Consider the following 26,683-nt stretch of genomic DNA (forward strand, 5'->3'; position numbering starts at 1 on the left):
GAGGAATACCGAATGGCAGAGAAACACCTGAAAAAATGTTCAACATCCTTAATCATCAGGGAAATGCAAATCAAAACAACCCTGAGATTCCACCTCACACCAGTCAGAATGGCTAAGATCAAAAATTTAGGTGACAGCAGTTGCTGGCGAGGATGTGGAGAAAGAGGAACACTCCTCCATTGTTGGTGGGATTGCAAGCTTGTACAACCACTCTGGAAATCAGTCTGGCGGTTCCTCAGAAAATTGATTCTTTTTTTTTTATTAGATATTTTCTTTATTTACATTTCAAGTGCTATCCCGAAAGTTCCCTATACCCTCCCCAGGCCCTGCTCCCCTACCCACCCACTCCCACTTCTTGGCCCTGGCATTCCCCTGTACTGGGTCATATAAAGTTTGCAAGACCAAGGGGCCTCCCTTCCCAATGATGGCCAACTAGGCCATCTTCTGCTACATATGCAGCTAGAGACATGAGCTCTGGGGGTACTGGTTAGTTCATATTGTTGTTCCACCTATAGGGTTGCAGACCCATTCAGCTCCACTTGATGACTTTTTAATGCTCTATTAGTTGTAGTCATAATTTTTGTCTTGATCCCTACTAATTTCACAAACTTCTAAAGGGTAATTCTCATGCATATCACATTTACTGTTCCATAACAAGCCACTATAAAACTCAGTGACCTAAAAGAACAATTAATTGTCCTAGAGAAGGAGCTAAGAGTCTCTACATCTCTACAGCTCAGGCAACAGGAAGAGAAAAAGCCACTGGGCCTGCCTGCCTTGAGCACTTGAAACTCCAAAGCTCAGGGCCTGCAACAATGCCACACATCATAATTCTGCTCAAGTAGCACCAGTCCCTGATGACCTTGCATTCCTAGGGGGACCATTCCTATTCAAACCACCACAGTTGCCATCCCTGAGACTAGGTGTTGGGACTATCAATCTTGTTTACTGATAGTCTCATTTATTGACTAATAAGTCACTGATCACTTATTATGTGCAAGGCTCTTTGCTACTTGCCAGGAATTCATAATCTACTAGAGAAGATGAAAATAGAAATGAATAATAAACACCACTGGAATCAAGATTACAATGCATGCCCAGGTAAGAACAAAAGTACACAAACCCATAAGATGTCCACTTGTTCAATAGAAAACTTAGTACTTGGGTTGTATGACATGCAAAACAGATATCTTTCAGTTCCCAACTACATATGCATATACATCAGCACTATCCATCTTTATTATAATCTTTTGAGGATTGGGGGAACACATACGCAAAGAGGAGAAGGGAGCAAGATTTACATTACAGACCAGATATTATTTCTGCCTGTTCAGCACCCATTCTCCATCAAGTAGTGCCAGGACCTTGATTCCAGGGCCTTCTTTGCAACTCTCAGTCCATATGATAACAAAGCATCCCCCCACCAAACTTTGGCAGACTGATCATGTGGTAGAAAGCTTGGCCAGTCACTTTACTGTATTCTTCTGACTAGAGCAAAAAAAAAAAAAAAAAATCTAAGTATATAAGTAGACCTAATTTCCTGTACTATTATGATAATGGTTTAGAACTAAAAAAAAATTTATATTATCCCAGAATGAGTATAAGCTTGGGCCATAATAAGGAGCCCAAGAAGAAAGCCAAGCTGAGCCACCAGTGTGAAAGGTGGATGGGTCATGAGACTCTGGATGTAGCCCTGTGGGGGTCCAGTTGCCCGGACATTTCTGCTAACTGTTAATTGCTCACTCGGTGCTCAAAGGGAATGTAAATCACTTTTATTTGTAGCCAGAGTTTTACATTCTAGGCCAATCCAATTAGAATGAAAAAAAATGCCTCCTTGTATTAAACTGTTTTAAGAATTAGAAAATAATTAATGCACACAGAAAAGATGCATAATGAGTGGCACTCATCTGGAAACCTGTGTCAGGACTAGATGGATATTTGTGGTGGTGGGTGATGGGTGGTTCAGGCTATCAACTTGAGTACATCTGGAATCAACTAAAACCCAAGCACCTGGGCATGCCTATTACATATTTTCTTCTTTGGATCCTTCTAGGTGGGAAGACTCAACCTAAATCTGGAAAAGACAATTCCGTGACACCTATAGCTAACTAAAGACTCTTCTGGTAGTATGGAGACCAATGAAAGCAAATGGTTAAAAATATTTGAAGGGCTTATTGTGGGGAACAAGGAATTTAGTGACTCTGTATATAAAACTTTTGATAACTTGTGTAGAAAAAAATAAGGAAAATGACAAGCTAGCTGGTTGTTTCTAGAAGATCTGGATAAAAGGAAAAGTATGAACAAGGTAACCCAGACCCAAATAGGCATGCATGGTATGTACTCACTGATAAGTGGATACTAGACAAAAAGTACAGAATACCCATGATACAACTTACAGACCATATGAAGCTTAACAAGAAGTAAGGCACAAGTGTAGATGCTTCGGTCCCACTTAGAAGGGGAACAAAATAATCACTGGAGGCAGAGAGAAGGAGGAACCTGGGTAGGAAAGGGGAGGAGATAAGGAGCAGTATCAAGTATGAGGGGGGGGGGGAGGGGGACAAGATTGAAGCCCAGAAGTCCAGAAGGCCAGGAGAATAAATGGAAATATGCAGCATTTGGGAGGGGCACAGGAGAGAACATCGAGAAAGTCCCAGAGACCTGGGATGTGAGAGGCTCCCAGGACTCAATGGGGATATATTGTGGATAGCCCTGGTGATGCCTGTATTTTGATGTTTACTCCGTTTTCCCAGGAGAGGCTATCTGGAACAAGGAATGAGTCATATACTCGGGTGACTTCTTATGAACCTTCCTCCAATGAATAAAGGGACTAATCACTGGGTGAGCAGGCTGGACTTCCGGGTTGGATGGAGGAAGAGAGGAAGCAGGAGAGAGGGGCTTTTTGAATGGGGATAGCGAGAGGGCAAGATGTAGCTACTAGTGTCTCCTAGCTTAAATGGTGAATCTGCCAGGATTCACCACCAGATGATTTAGAATAAATATGGCTTACAAGATTAGGATTCTAGTTGTTGTACCAGCAATTGAGTTACCATTGTTTCTGAACTAAGTTTGTGTGGTATTTTCCTTCACATGGTGGTTCGACCGGGTTCAAGAGGTGATAACGCATGGATTTGCCAGATGTGCACCACAAAGGCCATGGGGGGTTGAAGCATGGGGCTGACATGGTAGCAATCCACCAGTGGGAACTTAGTGAGTAGGGTGGAGAGATTTTGGAGCTCTGAGTCAGAGAGTCTCCACTAGATAAGAACTGGCCGGCAAGACCACAGGGGCTGAGAGTAGCTGGGTGTAGCATGGGAACTTACTGTTTTTAAAAATATTTCTCAAAATAGGGATGACTTCAGTGGAAATGGCCAAGTGGGGAGATGGAACCCAAAGAGACCATCTCCAGTAGAGATACAGGGTCCTCACTTGAGGCATGGGGACACCCACCAATTCTCAAGATGTTTGACCCAGAATTGTTCCTGTCTCAAGGAAATGCAGACACAAAAATGGAGCAGAGATGGAAAGAAAGGCCAGTCAGAGACTGCCCAACTTGGGATCCATCCCAAGTACAGGCACCAAACCCTGACACTATTACTGATGCCGTGTTGTGCTTGCAGACAAGAACCTGGCATGGCTGTCCTCTGAGATGCTCTACCAGCAGCTCATTGAGACAGATGCAGAGACTCACAGCCAACCACTGGACTGAGGTAGGCGACCCCTATGGGAGAGTTATGGGAAGGACTGATGGAACTGAAGGGGATGGCAACCCCCTAGGAAGAACAACAGTGTCAAGTAACCTGGACCCTTCATGTCTCCCAGAGACTAAGCCACTAACCAAAGAGCATACATGAGCTGGTCCATGGTCCCAGCACATACATAGCAGAGGACTGCCTTGTCTGGTCTCAGAAGGGAAGGATGCACCTAATCTTGTAGAAACATGATGCCCCAGGGAAGGGGGATGCTGGCAGGGGTGAGAGGCGTGGGTTGGAGGGTGGGGGAGCATCTTTTTAGAAACAAAGGTGGGATGAGGGTAAAGAACTCTGGGAGGGGGGATCAGGAAGGGGAACAACATTTGGAATGTAAATAAATAAAATAATTTAATAAAAATAAAAGAAAAACACTAAAAAGAAAAAGAAAAGTGCTAAGTAGCTCCATCATTGTATCAAGTCTAACAGCTTCTAAGTGTATGAGGATCTTCTCTCCAGCATTCATAGAGCTCAGGTTGTGGAACATCAAACTCATGCTTATGAGATTGGCTGACCCATAGCAAAAATGCAAGTTTAAGCTACAGAGAGTATTAGTGGTTAAAGTAAAAGTGCCGGTTGGTAAGAAGTGGGTTCTGTAACTTAAGAAGCAGATGTGTGAAAGGGTATTGAAGCCAAGGACTCAGAACCTTCATATTCTGAAGGTTTATCTTACCTGAGGAATTAGTCTCCGTGCTTATCAGAGGATGCACCCCTCCCACGCCCACCCCCTGCAATATTGCCCTCTCCACCTTTGCCTGAACGAATTAATCCTTCATTGTCTGTCAAGCCAGAAGTGGCTTTCTCTGAAGGAGATGTCAGGTAGAACAATATTTATGTCCTCCATTGCATAACCAGACTTAAGGCTAAGCAGATTCCTAGAAAGGAGATAGAAAGCATCGTTCACAAAGGAGGTGTGCTATGCCACTAAAGAGCTTAATAAATTTGCTAATTCATTCAAGCAGAAATTTGGGGAATCTGTGGTGATAGATTTTTTTTCAAGAGTCTGAGATAATGGTAGGAGGAACATAAAATTGGATCAAGTAGAGTTTATTGATACTGGTACAATAATAAAAGATTTATTTAGATCATTTAGGTTTAATATGGAAGCTCACACTTAAAAATGTATTAAAAGTTTGTTTGGTTAGCTGAAACATTTGCCATAAGGCTGCCTACTGAAAAGGAACTGGAGTTGCCTGCTATCTCTTAGCTTGGTACTGATGAAGGAATCTTACGGTTCAGGGAGACTGCAGTGCTGAAGTGGGTACAACATGCTGTTGGGATACTATTTGTACATTGTGTGCAGTTTGTCTCTGTATATTCAGTTGTTGATTGCCAAAGTGGCAAAGAGCTAAACACTGGCAGGACCTTGGCATTGTTCCTATGGCCCATCATCGGCCTCGCATTTCATAAACATCCATCCTTCCTTACTTGCTGATTAGATTTAAAGATCTGACAACCAATAGCTGAGCAGGAAATGAAAGACAGACCTTCTGAGCAGAGAGAGGGTCTGCAAAAAGAAATAAGGCAGGAGATTTGCCAGCTGGACATAGAAAGGAACAGACATACCAGGGCTGAAAGGGAGGCAAAGAACTAGCTGTGTGGCAGGACAGAATACTAGACTAGTCCGGATAATTCTGATGAGCTCGCTGAGAGACTGCCCAGCTATATGCCTAAGCTTTCAGCAATATTAATAAGTCTCTGTGACATTATTTAACCGCCAGCTGGTACCAGAAAGTCCTGCAATACTGTGCAAAACCAAATCTCTTATAATAGAATGGCCCTGAAGACATGCTCTTCACTAATGCTATAAGACACACAATGGTGTGAAGGGTACTAGCAGTTTGAACACTTATTGTCACTCTTCCCTTGGGCTAGATCTTAGGGTTGGAGATGCTGCTGCTTAGTTGGATGTATTAAATACAGTGGGCTTAACTGGGCCCCAAAGTAGCAAGGGCTGGGTGGGTAGCAGCAGAGGTGAGTAGGCCAGGGCAAGGCAAGGGTAGTTAGCATTATAAACTGCACAGGTAAAGGACTTTTTTACAGTGGCATTGCTAGTGTGGCTCTTTGGTATTGGTTAATCACTCATGATATTTCCAGGAATGAAATGGATAAGAAGCCTGCTAAGTTTCTGTTTGACCTCTGTAAGGAGAAAAATTCACAAATTTTTAAAAGGCTCCATTGAATTGTACTGATAAGAATCTTAGTCTGTGAATCAATGTCCAGACCTGAGCCAATTTGCAGATCCTGAACCCCTTGAATGAACGAGTTTCTCTGAGGGACCTTACTAAAACACCTAAGATTTTTACTTTCAGCCTTTCTTCCATCCTTCCCCAGAAGGCTCTACAGCCTTTAGCTGTATACTGAGAAGCAAATCCAAGCAGTGTATAGAACACTCAGCTCTTTTCTTATAGCAGACTAGTTTGCTGCTGAATGAGTGGGACTGAGCTAACCTGAGTTGCCTTCCTATCTCTCTTCAAGAACCTGGGGGGCCACGCACTTGGAATTTCTTAGAGCGGCCAGACAATAATGCTCATTCTAACGTGTATCCTGGTTGTCTAAAGCCTTATGTTAAAATTACTTGGAACTGGGGATGGTGAGACCCACTTATTACACCAACACTCGCAGGCAAAAGTAGGAGGATCAAAAGTTTACTCTCAGTTACCTGGTGAGCTCAGTGATGGCTTGAGCTCCATGAGGCACCAGTCTTAAAACAGAAGTTACTAGGGACCGGAAGAATCATCTCTTTCAACAGACAACTTCTCAATTTCCTTTACACTTTGCTAGCCTTAGAGCCTGTTCCCTCCTCGAGAGAGGAGGCGCTTACTATTAACTTGGCAGTACAGAGATAATCGTTATTAGAACTCTCACTTATTGAAAGCCTACTATGAGCAAGCACTGCATAGGTGCTTTACAGGTGGTAGCTTACTAAATCTTCTCAACCATACTATAAGATACCCGTTTACATTCTAACTTTAGCCTTAAGGAAGTAAGAAGAAAATTGGAATAATTAGGCACCCACCCTGAGTCACATAGGAACTCAGTGGTGACCTGGTATCTTTCAAGTACATAATAAAGTCAATTACCTAAAAGTCATCTGCTGCACACAGTAAATATTAGTAACTTTAACCATTTGCTATTGCCAATAGCTACAATTATCAAACTGTGCAGCTGACCTCTGTTGGTAAAGATATTATTTTTAAGATGACTTTAAATGGACATGAAAATGTAGTAATTCCTAGTTGTTCCAGTATCCTAATTGTTCCACCAAAGTATATTTGAGCAGAGAATGCTCTGTGAGTAAAAAAATCTATGGTCAATTAAGCCAGGGAGCTGTGGTGTATTTTATTCCTCTCCTGGAGAGTCCCAAGCAGCATTAGCACATTAAAGCTCTGAAACATCTTGCAGGGGGAAAAAAAAAGACCCTATTAATCTGCTTTAACCCAAACTTTTCGAATTCTTTGACAAAGGAATCCTTTCTTCTCATAATATTTATGATCATCCCTTGAAATCACCATTCCATGGAAAACACTTGGGATAAATGAATCTATTGAAATTCCTCTTCCAAGTTGAGCATGTAATGTTTTGACAGTTCTTTTTCTGCCAACTCGACTCCCTGCTGTGGATGGGCTGCGAAATGTCAGAGCCAACAATAAAGTTTCTCTGACAGTTAATCATAAAACTCAAGCTTTTCTCATGACAGCCCAACATTCTTTCTACTTTTCTCTATCTTTATAGCCACAGGTAAAAATCCCTACATTTTCTTCAAGTTCATGTTCACAGTATTTTCAGCTCTGGTTACAGACTATATAAGGGCAGTGCCTCACATTTTTGCAATCTGAGCGTCATGGCTAGGACGGATGTATTCAGCAGTACTTGCCCAGAATGTGAAGGATCCTGAGTTCAAACTGCAGCTCTGGAATCGAATTTCTCATGCTATTCTTTCCTCTACAAATAAACGTGAATCCTTAGTGCCTGAAACTATGCACTGCACTTGTGCATGTCCCTGAAGGAGCATGCTCAAGGTGTAGTCTGCACACATTCATTCATTTAACATCTCCACATCAAGCAGCTCCCACAAGTCAGGAACTCTCCTAAGTGCCTTATAAGTTATATATATATATATATATATATATATATATATATATATATATATATATATATATTGAGGAAAGCAGGGTTTACTTTTGGCTCACAATTTGAGGATGCAACCTATCATGGCAGGAAGGTATGGCAGGGGTTTGAGGCAGCTGATCACACTGCCGCTGCTGTCAGGCAGCAGAGAGAGAGGAATGTCATGGTATTCAGCTTGTTTTGTCTTTTTTATTCAGACCAGGACTCCAAGCTGTGGATTGGTTCTAACCACATTCAGCCTCATAGAAAGTCTTCCCTAGGCACACCCTGAGATTTACCTCCTAAGTAATTCTAGATTGACAACCTTTATTAAATTCCACAATGCTGGATGGAGCAAAAGAAAATGTTGGAGCAAAAGAGACAGTCAAGGTCATTAGTACTCTAATAGAAGCTTTATTGTATTCGGGGGATTAGGTAATTACATGTCCAAGTAGATTCATACTGTAGTGTCAGGTAAGGCCATGTGATGTGCAGTTAGTGGGCAAGAAAGCCGGAAACATAAATGAGGGTGGGCAGCTTTAGCTTGAGAAAGGCTGTCTGTATGGCCCATCAGTAAGTAGGACTCTGAATAATAGGAAAAAACCAATCATGCTATACAAGGGTGGTGCAGAAAACATAGTTTCAGGTCAGAGGAGCTGGCTGAATTTGCTGAATTGGAGTAACAGCAGGAAAGCCAGAGCAGAACATACAAGTCACCAAACTTGGAGTCACCAAGATCAACTCAGAATAGCAAGCATGGGCCAGACTATAGTAAGGACTTTGGATTTGTGGAGATAAGGAACATACAGAACGTTAAAGATATGGATTCAATCTAAAGATATTTTCACACGGTTAAAAGACAACTATGACTTCAGAGCAGAGGACACAATCTTGGGAGTAGGAAAGAAGTAGGGAGGCACTGTAGGCACACACATCTTTATAAGCACCTGTAGATATGGTAGTCATTTGGACAACATGGTGCAGGAGAGCAAAGGTTCTGGATCTACCTTGGCAAAAGACGCAATGGGTGACTGTAAACTTGGTGCTGTGGTCAAGAACACTTGTGGTTCTTACAAAGGACCCAGGATCGATTCCCAGCATCCAAATGAAGGCTCACTGTCTTCTTGGGCACCAAGCACACATGTGGTGCAGATGTGCATGCAGGTAAAACACCTGTACACATAAAATAATAAAAATAAAATCTAAATAGAAAGAGGAGGAGGAGGAGGAGGAGTTGCCGATGGAACTTTAAGCTTGAGCAATGAAGTAGACAGTGATATTACTTAGACTTGAATATTTCCCAGATCGTGATAGTTTTGAGAGGAATGGCTTTAGAGAAAGCATGTAGAAGGAAATGAAGTTATTATATTTTATTGCATTAAGGTTGGGATGTCTATGAGTGATGCAGGAATACATATGAATTTTACCTTATTCTAGACCCCATGGAAATACATATATACAAATCACTGGCATTAAAATGCACATGTTTAGAACCATGAGGCCAAATGAAAGCACCTAAGAACATTCCCAGATGCAGGCACTTGAACCTTCAGAACTGTGGTCTAAATGCACTACTTCTTTCTTGATAAAGCTATCTTGTCTCAGTATTTCATCAAAAGTAATGTACAATGGCCCAATATGATTGCATTCAGTTCTCAGTATGAGCCAGCCATTGCTGGTTGTACATGTGTATTAACTCATGCTCTATAAATAATAATTGTCCCTATTTTACACTTGAGAAACTAGAGACATAGAGAGTTGAAGTGATGTGTAGAGTGTTATGTTGGCACTACAGATGACAAAAAGATTCACACTCAGACTGAAGCATCAGGGACCAGAATAAACTGGTAGGAGGTTTCATAGCTTCTGTTTTGTTTGTTTGATTATTTGCTTGTTTTGGTTTTTTCTCAATTCATGATATGTGTTATGATTCATATCTTTTTGGTCACCTCCTTTCTTTCAAGAACATGAATTTATATCAAAGGCTGAAAGAAAATTATTTTTCAGCTTTTTCTCTGGTTAAGTCATTTTAGTGGGATAAAACCAATGTGATATTACCATCAATTCTTTTCAAAATCCCCTTTTAAGATTTGCATAAGCTTCTACTACATACAAATTCGAAAAGGTGGTAGTCCACTGTGGTGGCATACACCCATAACCCCAGCACTGGATAGGCAAAGTCAGGCGGATCACGGTAGCCTGGTCTACATAGTGAGTTCTAGGTGAGCCAAGGCTACACAGTGAGACTCTGCCTTAGAAAACAGAACAGAACCAAACAAAAGACCTTATAACAGTTCACATTCAGATTGATAACACATTTATCCATTGTCTCATGACTCTATAGCATCAAATTACTGATGTATTTCATGGCTTAACTCCCACCACACACACATTTAGAGTATGTAGACACACACTTATTTATACAAGGAATCTATCTTCCTAAAAGAGAAAAAGAAAGAAAGAAAGTAAGCTAGGCAGGATGAAGTCATTTCATTCCTCTATTTAATAATTACTCAGTGTCATTTTATGTTAGACAATCATTGTACACTGAGCCTTCAAATACTATGTATAAAACTATGAAGAAGTAAAAGGAAAATCTTTAAGAAACCAAAGAAAAACTCTGGGATTGGTCCTCAGAACCCAATAAATGGGAGGGAGGGAGAAAGAAAGAAAAGAAGGAAGGAAGGAAAGAAGGAAGGAAGGAAAGCAGAATAAATAAACAATCAAGCCTCACACAGACATAGTCGAGAAGACAGTGCAAGAGACAGACAGACAGACAGACACGAAGATGGAGAGACAGAAACCAAGTAAGACTTTAGAAACCAACATACCACATGTATCACTGTTTATTATTCCTTTATAATGTTAAAATGAATTTTATTTTTTGTTTACCTTTCTCCACATTGTTTTCTATAATGAGCATATATTGCTTTAATGTTAAAAAAGAAAAATATTTCAAAATAAAACATGTCTACAAATTTGCTGAGAGCACATACATTACTGTACTAGCCTTTGGAGCTACATTGTAATCCATAATGGGAGAAAAGTCTGGTAGGAATATGACATTTTTATTGCTTCAGTGACTCAATAATAATGCTCTAATGATTCCACTGTGCCCTGGTTTGTTTCCTGTTGCTGTGGTAAAGACCGTGGCCAAACATAATTTGGGGAGCAAAGGGCTGATTTCATCTTAGAGTTTATATTCAGTCCAACATGAAAGGAAGTCACGGGGGGGGGGTGTCTCAAGACAGGAACCTGCAGGCAGGAACTGAAGCAGAGGCAAGGAGGAACATGGCATATTGTCTTGCTTCCCCGTGGCTTGCTCAGTTTACTTTCTTATACAGTCCAGGACCATATGCCCATGAGTGGCACTGCCACCAGTGAGGTAGACCCTCCTACAACAATCATCAATCAAGAAAATTCCCCACAGACTTGCTTATAGGCAATCTGAGGGAGGGATTTTTGTCAATTGGGGTAAAGATTTGGTAAAGTTGAAAAACAAACAATCAAACAGAAAAACAGAAATGAAAAGCAGGACACATTATCAGGAGCATTGGTCTAGGTGTCTCTCCCACAGTCGTCTGTGTGGTGTGGCACTACAGAATTTCCTAACTGAAACAACTGCTGGGAAATCAACACGGATTGGCATTTTACTTTGACTCATTATACATACTAAATCTTGAAACGGAGAGAGGATCTAGGAGACCATTTCCAGGTTTAAAAAGAAGAAAAATTTTTCCTGAAGGGCCAGGCATGGTGGTACATAATTTTAACTGAAGCACTCTGGCAGATTTCTGTGAGTTCGAGACCAACCTGCTCTAAAAACAAAATAGAAGTAGGAAATGTAGATGTTTGTCTTGGTCTTTTGTTCCATCCACTTTTTAAGATGCCTTTTTACGTTTTAGTTGTGTAAAATTTCAGACATTTAAAAAGTACATGGAGGTGGGGCTGGCAAGATGGTTCAGTGGTTAAGAGCTCTGGCTTATCTTCCAAAGGACGTGAGGCTCAATTTCCAGCAACCACGTGGCAGCTCACAACTGTCTGTAACTCCAGTTCCAGGGTATCTGATCCCTTCACACCAAATGCACATAAAGTGAAATTTTAAAAATTTAAAAAATACACCTGCAGTTGAGTACTCTAAAGTACACATGAGAAATCCCATTTTTATCACCCATGTTAAGTAATTATCAAAATCTTAAAATACTTGCTTTTTAACAGCTTGTCTTGTATCAGAGGAAGTGATAACATTCACAAAAGGAGTGGACTCAAGTCCACAATCTCCCTGCCTCTGCCCATCAAGTGCTATGATTACAGACCTCTGCATCACACTTGGTTCTCCAGAGATATTTAAAAGGATTATTACAGCTAGAAAATGTGAGAATTGATCTGGAAATAAATAAGCTAGGAAGCAAGAAGCCATTGGAGAGAAGCTGTCACCAGGAGGGAATTCCCTGTGAGCAGAAGGGGACAGGGGTGACCACTTAGCTGTAATGTAGTAGGGATAATGGGGCATGGTCACATGACACTTGATCACACCTACCCAGACTGTTGTCACTGCTCGTGGGCCAGGAGGTGATTCTTTCCCTCAGCTTCTTTGTACTGGACTTGTCTGATTTCATGGAGAGGTCTCCTTCCTCCTTCCTAATTTCTCTAACAAGCTGTGTGTGGCACCTTGTGAAGTCTTGGAAAGAAATCTTCCCGTTTTCATCTGAGCCCAATTGGTTCATGATCTCAGCCACTGACTCTTCCATATTCAGCTGTCGGCAGACCATCAGCAAGTCATTCCTGTTGTGGGGGGGGGGGGGAGCACAGGAGACCGTGTCAGGAGGGGTAGGGAGAGTTGCTAATGAAAACCAAACCAAACCAAACCAAACCAAACCAAACCAAACCAAACCAAACCAAACCAAACCAAACCATTTCTTAAATGCATTTGCTATTGTATACTGATATTAAACTTTCTCATTGCTTCCAAGAGAATGGTGGTATACAAAGCCATATGGCCAAGTGTTTGAGCACACCCCTTTAATCCTGAAACTGGGGAAACAGAGGCAGGTGGATCTCTGTGAGTTCAGACCCAAGCTGGTCTACATATCGAGTTCCAAGCCAGTTGGAACTACATATTGACACCCTGTCTCCACCAAAACAAACAAAAATCTGTTTCATCTGGGTTCTCTAGACAAAGACATTTGCCGTTGAGAAGGGTGGCCCCTTTGCTCTTTTTTCTCCCTATCCTTCTGAAATTTCACTTTTCATTTCTTTTGAAATTAAAGAACTTAAATATCTTTATATCTGAACAGTGCAGCACTATGACTTCTGTCAGACAGTATTCGGTATACAAAAAAAAGACAGTTTCTGTCATTCTGTCCATCTATAACTAGTCGGGCTGTAAAAGTGAAAATTTTGACAATCTGGCTCCCCAGCTTCCTGGACCTCTGCTCAGCATGGTTAGTTATTCTGTGAAAATGTTACTTGATCTTGATTTTCACTTACCTCTGCATTTTTCGGATTTCTCACTTCCTATCTGTAATTACTTATCTCTAAGATGCAGAGCCGGTGTCAAAATCCCAGACACTGTTCATGACTGGATGTAATGAGAAAGTGTGGCGTGGTTAGACCTAAGAGGGGTGGTAGAGGTCACTGGAAAATTGTGACTATAGAATCTTAATTAGTCTAAATAGTCTATGACTATAGAGTCTGTAGAGTCTACCTTTTGGTTGTTGTTTTTGTATTTTGTCTGTTTGTTTTGTTTTTGATTTTTGACAGTTTCTCCCTGTAGCTTTAGCTGTCCTGAAACTCGCTCTATAGACCAGGCTGGCCTCAAACTCAGAGATCCTCCTGCCTCTGCCTCCTGAGTGCTGGCATTAAAGGCGTGTGCCACCATCTCCCAGCTGAGTTTTACATTATTTTTAAAGGAAGAACAATAATTTTTAAAGGGAAACCAGAAACACTATGCTCATGAAGAATATTTATCTGGCAGATGTCAGTTTGATTCTTGATACTGAAGATTTTGTTTCTTCTTTTAGGAAACATCTTGCTAATACTACCCCAACCTATAAGTCACACAATGTCAATGAACTATAGAATTTAAGAGTTGAAAGATGTCCGAAACCACTCCTTGGGAACTAAGCTAGTAAGTGCTTCATCTCTCTGTACCTCTAAAGTACAATTTTCTTGACCTAATCAATATGATGTTTGCTGATCGATACTTGCCACCTCCCCTCTTCCAGGCCATCCCTTGCAAGTCCCACATTCTGGCCAGTGCCACTATGACTTCTCCAAGCCCTCTAGGCCCATAGCCCTGTACACATTTCAAAATCTTTCGAATTCACTCTACCTTACTCTGGTTTCCCCTGGCCCTCCTACTCCCTTCCCCAAGTGTCTAGGGTCTAAACACCATCAAATCTCCATTGAAGTTGTTGCTGAGATACTGAAGGGGTTATAGATGTGTTACCTCAAAACATTCTAAATGAGCAGATTGGTTATCTCAAGTTGAAATCCCCTGAGGAACTGAAATGTCAGAAACTGCCACTGGCTCAAGTATTCCTGCATGGTTTTTGTGCAAATCACACACTTTCTTTTGGGATGGATGTCTTTCCTATACCAATGCTGTGAAAGAACCTGGGCCACCAGAGACTGGTAATCGGGGATGCAGCAAACATGAATAAATACTTTTTTAAAGTAACCCTTGCTTACCACTGGCTTCCATACCTCACCCTACCCCTACCAGGTACCTTATTAACACTCTCGAGCAATGGCCTTCAGGCTTCCTAATGGTGGGGCTTCTTAAATACAGTTCCTCATGTTGTGGTTTCCCTCAACTGTAAAATTATTTTGTGGCTACTTCATAACTGTGATTTTGCTACTGTTATGAATCAGAATGTAAATATTGGATATGCAGGATATCTGATATAGGGCCTCTGTAAAAAGGTTGTTAACAACCCATAGTCTGAGAACCACTGCTCTAGAGTTTACTATAGTAGCCAGGATATCCATGTAGCCTGACAGCCTTCTCAAGGTCATTGTTTCTTTGTCTAAAAGGCATAAACATAGCATGCTCTGGTCATTTCTTTGGACTTTACTCTCCTGCAAAGACCCCCATGCAATGTAAAAGTAATAAAAGTTCCATGCTTTTCTCTTGTTAATCAGTTCTTATTTTAATCTGGTTTCTACATGTAGTTAAAGAACTCAAGTAAGAATGGGGTGGGGGCTGAAGGGACATCTCGGGGCTGAAGGGTGTCTCCGTGCTTAAGAGCATGAGCTGCTCTTACAAGGATCTGAGTTCAGTTCCCCTTGCTCACACCAGGCAGCTCACAGCAACCTGTAACTCCAGCTACAGGGGTGTCTGACACAGTCAGTCTCCACAAGCACCTTCACTTGTGTGCACATGTTCACACACACACACACACACACACACACACACAATCAAAATTACAGGAACAACCACTCTTTCACTCCCCTACAGTACTTTAGTAGTTAATATTTACTGAGATTTTCCATGACAGTTGTACCAGGCTCATGTTGCTGGCTTTCTTAGCAGATCACCCTGCTTCCACATGGCATCTCATCTTCTTAAATATTTCAATGCACAGCTATGCACTTTGACTAGTTTGTATGTGTATGCATGTATGGTTCTGTATAGTATATGTGCCACAGTGCATATATATGTCTGCAAGGCAGACAGGTTGATGAATAACTATGTATCTGCATGTGGGTATGGTAGATTATCACTCTGAATTTCCCATTTGCACGTGGTAGAAAGGGCATACAATATATTGTATATACAATATTGTATATTGTATATACAATATACAATATATATAGCCTTGCTTAAGCCTCCAAAGCAAGGATGCTTGTGGCAAGTGTGCTCTTCCCCTCCTGTAATTAAGGCTTGATACCTCGCTTGTGTGTTTGCTGCAGTGTTAGTGAACTCTTGCAGGTACAGTGGGACGTGTCTCTTGTGTTTCCGCCATGTATGGGAGAACACACCACAGCAGGAGTAACCCTTTTTTCTGGCCCCAAATAAGCCAAATCAATGGGTGTTCATCAAGACGTATATACCCTGAGAAGAGCCACTCCAACTCATTCTAAGATGTATGCTTAGGAATAAATTCCTACAGTTCACAACAGCTAACGTAAACGCTTTCTTGAGATTTTGTGTTCTAAATTGAAATAATGTTTTTTAAAAAAATCTTCCATGTGACTGTTTTATTATGTCCTTCTCTTTATATTTCCTGTCTGACCCGAGTCTGGATTCATCCAAGATTTGGAGATGATCAGGATTACACATGTAGAATAAAACTGTAAAGGAAAGTTCCAGATATTCTTTTGGGTGCATGTTTTATTTTCTAGAATAAGGATTTCCTTCTCAGAGTTTTAGGCAATGATTTCAAAAGGTAACCCTTAAAAGCTGATCCTGGGAGACAGGAGAGGGGCTTCTAGATTTTGGAGGTTCAGTGGGAGATTCTGACATTGATCCTCCCTGGGTGGCCAGAACTCCGTATGTCAGAGATTTTTACAATGATGATAATAACAGTATCTATTTCCCAGCTTTGTTCTGAGGCAAATGAGAAAAGGCATGCAAAGAACTCACCATGGTTTCTGGCACATATTAACCCCCCACTAAACAGTAGCCATTATTATAATCTTTCCACAATTATTGATTGTGGGTTTTCTCAATGACCCTGTTTCGTGATTAAGCCATTTTATAATGAAACAGGAACTGCTCCAGGACAAAGAAAGTCTAATCAGTTGAACTGGCTTGCTCACTACGAGCAACAATCTGACCACAGAGATCCTCGTCCCCAGTGCCTGTGGCCCACTTATTACACCAGGCACCTGGTGGGAAGCCCAGTTCTGTTCAGGCCCTGTTTTAGTCAAAGCAGTTCAGAAGGCAGATCTATATTCTAGAAATGCCACGTCAAAGCAGAACGGACAACACTGGGCCAGTAAGAGGGGCTGGTACCGAATTTCAACTTCGAGCTCATTGCTTCTGTTCTCAAGTCAGAACAGAATCTTTAGACAGAAGTGCCTGTATTTGAAAATTAAATTTAACTGACATTCTTTCCGTATAGATTTACAGGATTATGACTAGGTCTGCAAGGGAACTACTGTCCCCATTTAAAGGTATGAAGGCTGAAAGTGACAGGGATAAGTGACAAGACTAGGAATTTAAACCAAATCAGTCGGAGCCCAAGTCCCAGTCCTTGTGTTCCACCTTCCAAGAGCCTTTGATGGGCAGCTCGATTATCAAGTGCCATTCATAAGCAATATTTATATTGAGCTAGAAAGTCTGCATTCGCTCTCCTATTTCAAACGTGCATGAAAATATGATTCTATTTTATCATCAGTATTATGAGTAGAAAAAGTTACAAGAAAGAAAAAAAATATGCAGATTTCTTTGAAGTGGAGTAAAAGCCTGGACAACAGGATTGCAGCTACTGAGCTGGGCTGTTAAAAACTGCTTCCGATGAGCTGTGACCACCTGATCCCAAGTCTCTGCAATGTCTTCCTGTTGTCCCTCCTAAGTGCAGGATATTTACATGCTCTAATCTGGGCTAGCCTGGAAAATGTCCTCTGGTTAACGAAATGGGGGTAGGAATAGCATTTTAGGGCATTAAACACAGGAGCCTTCTCAGTTGTTGTTTATCAAAACAAGGTGTTATGTAGCCCAGGTTGGCCTCAGGCTATAAATAGCTGAGACTGGCTTTGAATTTCCAATCCTCTCATCATTGTCCCCCAAGCTCTAGGGTCTCAGGTGTGCACCAAAATGCCCAGCATTGACCACAAGGTCTTAAAGACACATTGTAGGTTCTACCTTCCTCCTGATTCTGTGCATCACTACTGGTCCATTCTGATAACATTCAGCAACTGTGCTATTCAGTTAGTGACTATGTACAGCTTTGTGACAATTTTGGATTATTATATTAAACATTTTCTTTTTAGAAAATTGCTTTAACATATTCAAGACTTGTATTCCTAGCTTGATCTCAAGTTCACAGAAACAGCATTGCCCTGAAATCAGGGTCTTCTGAAATGCATGGGGGAACCCAAGGAGCATCGGGCACACCTCCAACACATCAAATTTCATGAATTGAAGCATAAATACTCAGAAATTAAAAATGATCACCCTTATGAAGACAGTCTCACTTTAATTTTTTTCCCCAGATACACTGCTTCTTTTCTTCTAGTAGACCAGTACATGAGATGTTCAGGGACTATGAATGACTGATGGGCTCCATAATAAAACAAAGGGCCCTATAACCTTAGTACACAAGGCACCTGCTTTGAAAAGGAAAGCAAACATTTTACACCCCATGCATGCATAATCTAAGCAGGGACACAGGGTAAGAACTACATAGGTAAATGAGTACTTATTGAGTGAATACCATAGAGGGTAAGGATACAAACCAAGACAGCTCCACATGCAGCATCAGTGTCTTATGGACTGCATGGTTGCATTCTAGAAAATACACACTCAAGGTAGAAATGTGAGAGCAAAAGTGAGAAACTAGAGTTCTGTGCTGTTGTGGTAAATCTCCAACCCAAATATGCCCCGGCAATGAAAACACGACTCAATTAATATGAATACATGCATGGTGTGCGCCTAGGTTGGGCAGATTCACCACTACACTATCACCTTCAACAACTATGAGAGCCCTTAGAACTTGTGGTTTCTCTAGGTCACGTGTTTCTGCTCCACTTTTTCTTCTTCCTCCTCCTCCTCTGCATCCTCTCCCTCTTCCATTTTCTCCTTCTTCTCTCCCCACTTTCCGCTCCGCTCCACTTTCCCTTTATCTGCCTAACCATCAGCTCTCCTTTATTTTTCACATGAAGGTGGGAAGCAGGTTTAGAGGAAATCACCTGAGTGCTGACTCATTCCTTGTTCACAACCACTCACAGGAGAACGGAGTTAACATTAAATATAATTAGCTTCAGGGCGATCCACAACACTGTGCAATCTCTCTACTCAGCAGTAACTGCAGAGAACATTTTGACATATGTCATGAGAGTTTGGTGAAATGTTTTTCTACTAAGGCACCACTGTGACAATGCTATAAGAGACATCTTGTACTCACATTTACGCATATATACCGTGTCCTCAGACAAATGCTACGATGTCATGACAAAGGAGTGGAACCAGATTTATAGCAAAGGAACTGGCTAGGACAGGCCCTGCAGTTTTTAGTTCTGTGGAGAACACCAATCTCCAGGCAGCAGAGCTGAAGTATGACTGAAGATCAATGTGTCTGGCTCTAAACGGTGTGGTTTCACGAAGCACGGTTATTACTTCTCTGAGGGTAAGTCCTTTTTCTCTGGGCTATTTTTCTTAATTTAACATACAGAGAAATTGAGGAGGAAGTAGAAATTCAACAAAGCCATTTATCATCCAGGAAAATTTATAGCCGCACATGAGGCAAATGTAACAGGGAGGGTGAGCTTTGGTCTCCCAGGCTCAGGGGAAGGAAAAACACAATGACAGCAAACCCAGAACCCAGCTGGAACACAGGCTGAGCCAAGGTAGCTAGTATTTGAGTAACAGACCACATGCTTCTGTTCAAATTTCTCAAGTAAATGAGATCCTTAGACCCAGTCAGGAGGCCAGAAATCAGTGGTTGTGGAATAAATAGAAAAATAGGCTAAGAGCTCATAATGTACTTATTTGATTTGTGTGACCCAAGAAAACATAACTTAGATCACTCTGATTTCACTGCCACAGACTTCTTAAAATGCAGAAAACTCAAAATAGCTTTCATTAAATAGGATTCTGGACGGTGACTGGTGGATTCTGCAGAGAGATGCTGTGTGGAACAAATGGATTTCTCTTTCGTCAGAACTTCTCAGCCAAATAAAGCAAGGTACAGATAAAAGAAGGAAATGAACGGACCCAGAGTGAAGACAGCACATAGTCAGAAGAGGTTAGTAGGCATAAGAGGCTTCAACGGGTTTTAGGAAGGTTTAAAAGGCATGGAACAGGTTGACAGATCATGAAAGTTCTGAAAGTCCATGCTTAGACTGTGGAGGCAGGAGCCTCTGAGGAGCGGCTAAAACAACCAAGGTTCTGGTGTGCAATCAAACTGCTGTGATAGGAACTGAGGACCTTAGGGCAGCAAAGCTACCCTCCCATTCACAGCCCCGGAGCAAAGAGATTCTGTTCAAATCTTGGATGGAAGCATAAAAACCAAAAAACAAAACAACAACAACAACAACAACAAAAAACACACAAAAAAAAACCCCAGTGAATGGGAACCTTAGGTTTAGAAATTTTACCTCCAAATTTGCCATGGTTGGGCATCCCTTTAATATAGTACTCAGGAGCTCTCTCTATGAATTTGAGCTCAGCCTGCTGTACAAAAACAATTTGCAGGCCAGCCCAAACTACATTGAAGACCGTGTCTCAAACACACACACACACACACACACACACACACACACTGTTCTAAGATGTAGTAGCGGGAGTGGAGAGGAAGATGGGACAAGAGTCTTATGATTTTCACAAACTCTTCTGTTCTTGTTTTGTTTTTCAAACCATTTATATGAATGATTTTGGTAAAAGTAATAACTTTACATTTAAAAACAAGCCAAACATGTCAGTAGCATAATCTACAATATGACAGAAAGACAATTATTATTTAGAGATCTAAAGAAATCCTACAACATAATCTATTTTGGTTGGGGGTGGGGAGCAGCCTCATAGAAGCAGAGGGGAGGAAGATGGGATAGGGGGTTTGCGGAGGGGAAACAAGGAAGGGGGATAGCATTTTAACTTTAAATAAATGAAATGACCAATAAAAAATTAAAAATAATTTTTACAAAAGAATTCCTACAGTATAAGAAGGGGGAAAACAGTAGAAAAATAGGCAAGTAATGTGACTAGCCAAACCGAAGGAAGCTGAGTGGTCTATAAGCACCAATAAGCATGTGAAAACTTATTAGTCTCATAGATATGAGGAAAATGCAGACTACACCAATTTTAAAAATCAGGTTCTATTTCAATATACATAACACTCCCCAGGTAGTATCCTCACCCTTGCCAGTGCTGGCAAAGGAGCAGAGGCTGGCACCTGGCATTGGCAGAGGCAAAACTATCACCACATCTCTGGAGAGGAGTTTGGCAATGTCTATGCACACCATCTCTGGTGGTCAATAGTGACTGTCAAACTGAAGGGATTTACAGTCACCATGGAAACAAATCTCTGTCCACTTCTATGAGGGATTAGCTAGATTAAATTAATTGAAGGAGGATCTCTCTCTCTCTCCTTCTCTGTCTCTCTGTCTCTCTCTGTCTCTCTGTCTCTCTGTCTCTCTCTCTCTCTCTCTCTTTCGTCCTAACCCATGAGCTGAAGTCCTGGGCTGAATTTAAAAAGGAGAAAGGTACATACCCACAAGCATCCATGACTGCTCCCTGACTCCAGATGCACCGTGACCAGCGGCCTCCTCCTCCCACCACAGTGGTTTCCCTGCTATGATGCACTGTCCTCCTGAAACCCTAGGAGTAAACTCTTCCTCCCTTACGTTCCTTTTTGTCAGGCGCTTAATCCTTCCTCCCTTAATTTGCTGTTAGTCACAGCAAGAAGAAGAGTGACTAAAATACTCTCTAATCAAAGAACCACCCTCCTGTTACATGGGCTAAAGAACCATGGGTAACTATGCAACACTTCTCTGTGTCTCCTCAGAGGAGACCAGCACAATAACAGAGAACTGGGAACAGCTGAATCCTGATGCGAACCACCATACTGACAGAAATAGTTAATGCATATTAGATGTTTAATATGTGTCAGGGCTGGAGCTCTGAATTAATGTATGTGTATTTATATGATATATATATACACATATATATATGCACATATATATATATATATATTACACACACACATAAATTAATGTCATTCTCACAATCTCCATATAAGACTAGTAGTGTTGTTATCTTTAGTTTCCAAGCAAGGAAGCTGAGAAACGGAGGTGGTAAGCACAGATGCCTATCACAGAGAAATTTGTGTGTTGATGTGTGTGTGTAAACTGAGGCATAGAAATACAATGGAATTGGGCTGTTGAAAGATATACCTCTATAATGGAGTTCCCAAACAGTGTGAGTAAACATCAAATTGAGGAATGACACAAGCACTCCCCTAACCCTGTTCTCTCAGCACACATATCTCTACACATTGCATATAGATTTATAGGGTTACTGTATAAGTAATAAGATAAGGCTGCATAATTATCTTCCATACACCAACAGACTCAACCTGGACCTTCATGTGTATCGCAAATAGCTGGAAAGGAGTCTATCCAAAAGCTGTTGCCTGTCTGTGGGATATGTTCTTCTAGCTGTGCTGCCATGTCTGGCCTCAGTGAGAGAGGAAGCACCTAGCCTTGCAGAGACTTGAAGTACCAGGGCAGGGGGAATACCTGCTCAGAGGAGAAGGGGAGGGAGAATGGGGGAAGGATTGTGGGAAGGAGTGACCATGACCTGGAGTGGGATGTAAAATGAATAAGTAAAAAAATAAAATAAAATTTAAAAAAACAATAAAAGAAAGAAAGAAAATTGTCAATTTAAAAAAAAAACTGACTATTTTCCCTGAAGATTATTTCCCTTATCATAGAATTTGCCTTTAAAATGATCCTTAAAATATCTCAGTGATGGAGGGTCTCTGTGAGGGGGGTACTTGGAGGGGAAGCAGCATTCGATATAAATAAATTAATGTCAAAAAGTGAGGAAGAGGAAGGAAGGGAATTGAGTAAAGATACACAAGGAGTTTACTATGCATTTGTAATTTGAGACAGTGCTTCATGGACCTGAGGCTGGTCTGAAGCTCCTCATTCGGCTGAGTATAACCTTGAACTCCAGATCCCCCTGCCTCCAGCTCAAAGTGTTAGGATTGCAGGTGTGCACCACCATCCCTCATTCCCATCTGTAATGTTATGCTGAAATTATAGGCAATCTACTTTCCACTAGGTGACTACAGGTCAACATGGTGTATTTGAATTAAATCCAAAGTCTTTCATGAATGCATCCATTTGATACCTTTCTCCAAGTTTATTCCTCTAGTCTACATACATGATAGCATCTCATTACATTGGCTAGTCATCTAGAAGCTTCTTTCAGAGTCGTCCCCACACCTAATCAGTTGTTCCAGTACTGGACGTTCCACTTGTGACCTTACTCTTTCTGCTTCATCTTGATGGTCCTTACTGATCATTCATACACACACACACACACACACACACACACACACACATATGTGTGTGTGTTATGAGTGTTTTGTCTACATGTTTGTTTGGGTACCATATTTTTGCCTGGTGCTTGTGGAGTTCAGAAAGGGGAATCAAATCTCCTGGAACTAGATTTACAGATGGCTGTAACCTGCCACGTAGGTGCTGGGAATTGAACCCAGGTCCTCTGGAAGAGCAGTGACTACTCTTAACCACTGAGCCATCTCTCCAGGTCCTTCTTAACACCAGCATTGCTTCCTATTTAGTTGACTGTGAAACTTTCAGTGTAGGGTCTTGTCTTCCCAGCGGGTCACCTACAAACTGGGATGTGTTTGTCCATTCACAATCTTTTATTTAAGTCCCTGTGTTCCTAAGACTTTCAGTATAATATCAATGTGTTCTGTTTCATAGCTGTGGCCCATTGAATTTGGGCTGGCCTTGGCTCACTAGCTTCATTTCTCTGCTAAAGTCAGTGGCCTTCACTACAGTCTCACTGAATTCCGCTTAGATTGTGTAATGGGCGCCACTACTTTGCACGTGTTTGCTGCTTTGCACGTGTTTGCTGCTTTGCACGTGTTTGCTGCTTTGCACGTGTTTGCTGCTTTGCATGTGTCTGCTTTGCACGCTGTCCCTCTGCTCAGAACACCTCTCCTCTCTCTCTCTCTTTCCAATCTCTAGCCCCTGTTTCACAGCTGACATGGGTACCTCCTTCAGAAGTCCTCCCTGTGGTTTTCATGTACATTCCATGCTAATTTGATGCCTTTTTGCTATTTTATGAAAGCGCTTGGGCTCCGATTGCTCACTCACCAGATTCTTCAACATTTATTGATCTACCGTTCTCTTCTAATAGATCAGAGACCAGCAGTGAAGGCTTCTCGCACAGTCCAGACCATTATAACATTTCATAAGCCTAATTGTTGCAGTACAGATTAGTCCTTGACCTATGGCAACTTTCTGGTTATAGTAGCAGATCTGAATAGTTCTGATAGAGATGAAAGGCCCTATAAAACTAAAAATGTATACTATGTGGCCATTCAGAGAACAACCTTGCAAGCCTGGACCAGACTATAAATTTCTAAAGGACACAGCACATTTTGTTCATCCGTGAGTCAGCAGTACCTGGCAACTCTTATAAAGGATGACTTTTAATTAGGGCTGGCTTACAGTTCCAGAGGTTCAGTCCACCATCAGTATGGCAGGAAGCATGGCGGTTTCCAGTCAGACATGGGGCTAGGAAAGTTTTACATCTTGATCCGATCAGCCAGGAGAAGATGCTCTTTTCCACACTGGGTAAAGCCTGGGCATAGGAGGAGACCTCCAAGACCAACCCCAAGGAACACACTTCCTCCAACAAGGCCTCACCCATGGTAGCAGTTCCCATGGGCCAAACATATTCAAACCACCACACAGTGTGTCTTAAAGTTCAGAGGAGTCATGTGGGGAGAGTCTAAAGGGAGTTGGAGAGGGAGGATGGCTAAAATACGTTTCGGATGTGTATGAATTTTACAAAGCACAAATACAATATTTTTTTTTAAAAAAGAAAGACAAAAGACACTACTATGACTAAAATGTCCCCCTTTAAAAGTCAGTATTTATTTTAAAAGGTCAGTTGTGCTCTGGAAATACATGATATAAGGACATCAAGTGCCACAAAGGGCAGGTGAAGCTAAGTGTCGCCTTAGCTGAACAGAGACACTGCACACTGCACAAAAGCCTTCCCGGGACAGTCTGTGAGTGCTTACTGTCTGCAAAGCAACATGAGAGCCCAGTCTGAGCATTCACTCCCCCCCATCCCGCCCCCCCCCCCGTGACTATGCCTGTTCCCCATGAAATGACAGAGGCCGTGGCTTGACCCACCAAATTCTTGTATCTGAAAAGTGCTTTTTAGGTATGCACACAGACTTGAAAAAAAATACAAAAAAAAAAAAAAAAAAACCAACAGGATGACAAAACAAGAGGTTAAGATTGAAAGAAAGAATACATTAAGGCAACTGACTTATAGCATAACGGGTTTTTAATGAAATATTGAGACACCAGCTGAGTTCTAATGGTCTAATTTGGCATCTATTTTAAGCCACATGAATTAGTATCTGTTATGCCTTCCCTGTTCAATATGGCAGACAGTAGAAACAGATGACTAAGTTTACATTTACATTAATTAAACCTAAATAAATAAACCTAAATAAAACCTTAAAATATGTTAAATTCTAATTTAAAAAAATTAAACCTAAAAACCGATATTAAAAACCACTGTAAGATTTCAATAACTTTTGTGTTCAGTAATACTGGCTCAGAAACTATTTAGTCCTGTAAAGAAAAAATTTTATAACCTTTTTATTGATCAGTCGTGATATAACAAGGCAAATATGAATTTGTTTTTGAAAAGTGATGCAAGTTCTCCAACCAGAAAGGGTGAGATGGAGTCTTAGAATCTCCTAACAGTATATTGTCATGTTGGGGTAAGGAAGTCTCATAGTTGATATGCCATGAAATTAATACCTGCAACCTAGATTGCTGTAGTTTACACTTTGTATGTTTCAAATCAGGTATATACTGTTTGTACTGAGAACACCACAGAATGAATTATCCAAAGTCCACCGATTTAATATGTGTTTTGGTTTGTAAGTGAATTATAGTAATTTCTTGCACATTTTTTGGAAATCAATTGTATAAAAATTTATGTATCTGCATCTAGATACAGTATGTAAATAAAAGTTTTGTTCATAAAAAAAAATAAATAAATAAAAACCACTGTTCCACCGGGGCAGTGGTAGTGCATACCTTTAATCCCAGCACTTGGGAGGTAGAGGCAGGTGGATTTCTGAGTTCGAGGCCAGCCTGGTCTACAGAGTGAGTTCCAGGAAAGCCAGGGCAACACAGAGAAACCCTGTGTCGAAAATGTCCCCCCACACTCAAAAAAAAAAAAAAAAGAAAGAAAGAAAGAAAGAAAGAAAGAAAAGAAAAGAAAAGAAAAGAAAAGAAAAGAAAAGAAAAGAAAAGAAAAAGAAAAAGAAAAAGAAAAAGAGAAAAACCCGACTGTTCCACAGATGTGCTAGTTTAACCTTGTAAATGGTCAGGTTTGGTACTGCACTGGGACAACATAAATTACATTTTCATTTTTAGATCGCTTCTTGCTATGTAGCTCAGGCTAGCCTCAAATTCCAGATCCTCTTAGGTGCAGCATGAGGATATGGATATAGAACCCCCGACTCCTCCCCCACTGCCTCCTCCACCTGCCACCACTGTCCTGACATGGCTCAAACTCAGAGCTTTGAAACTCAGGACTAGAAAAGGAATCTCCATCTGAGATACATGTCTTTCCCTCTCCGTAGATTATTTTAATCACCATCAAACATTCAATTGGCCAGCGCCAGGAAAATACAATAGAGTGCATTGTTTTTAAATAGCTTCAGGCAATAACATCATTTGAAATGTAGAGAAGTGTGCTTGTAATCCGAGCATTAGGGAGGAGGAGGAGACAGGGAACCCTGGGGTTTGCTAGCCAGCCAGCCTAGCTTACTTGAGAGCTCTGAGCCAATGAGAAATAACCTAGGTCTCCCTCAAACAAGTGGATACCTCCTATGGAAGGACACCTGAAGCTGATCCTGGGCTTC

At 41.2% G+C, this 26,683-nt stretch overlaps 1 protein-coding gene across 1 annotated transcript in view; it reads right to left on the reverse strand.

Moving 5' to 3' along the window:
- The window catches only part of Mcc (MCC regulator of Wnt signaling pathway), a 387,208-nt gene that overhangs the window by 306,379 nt on the left and 54,146 nt on the right, over positions 1 to 26,683 (reverse strand). Inside the window, exon 2 of the mRNA XM_085833615.1 lies at positions 12,400 to 12,644. Within this exon, the coding sequence (XP_085689741.1) occupies positions 12,400 to 12,644 (245 nt within the window). The remainder of the gene's footprint in view (positions 1 to 12,399; positions 12,645 to 26,683) is intronic.

The sequence above is a fragment of the Mus caroli genome, unplaced genomic scaffold (genome assembly GCF_978045245.1).
Source record: "Mus caroli unplaced genomic scaffold, Mus_caroli_1 scaffold_19, whole genome shotgun sequence".
NCBI lineage: Eukaryota > Metazoa > Chordata > Mammalia > Rodentia > Muridae > Mus > Mus caroli.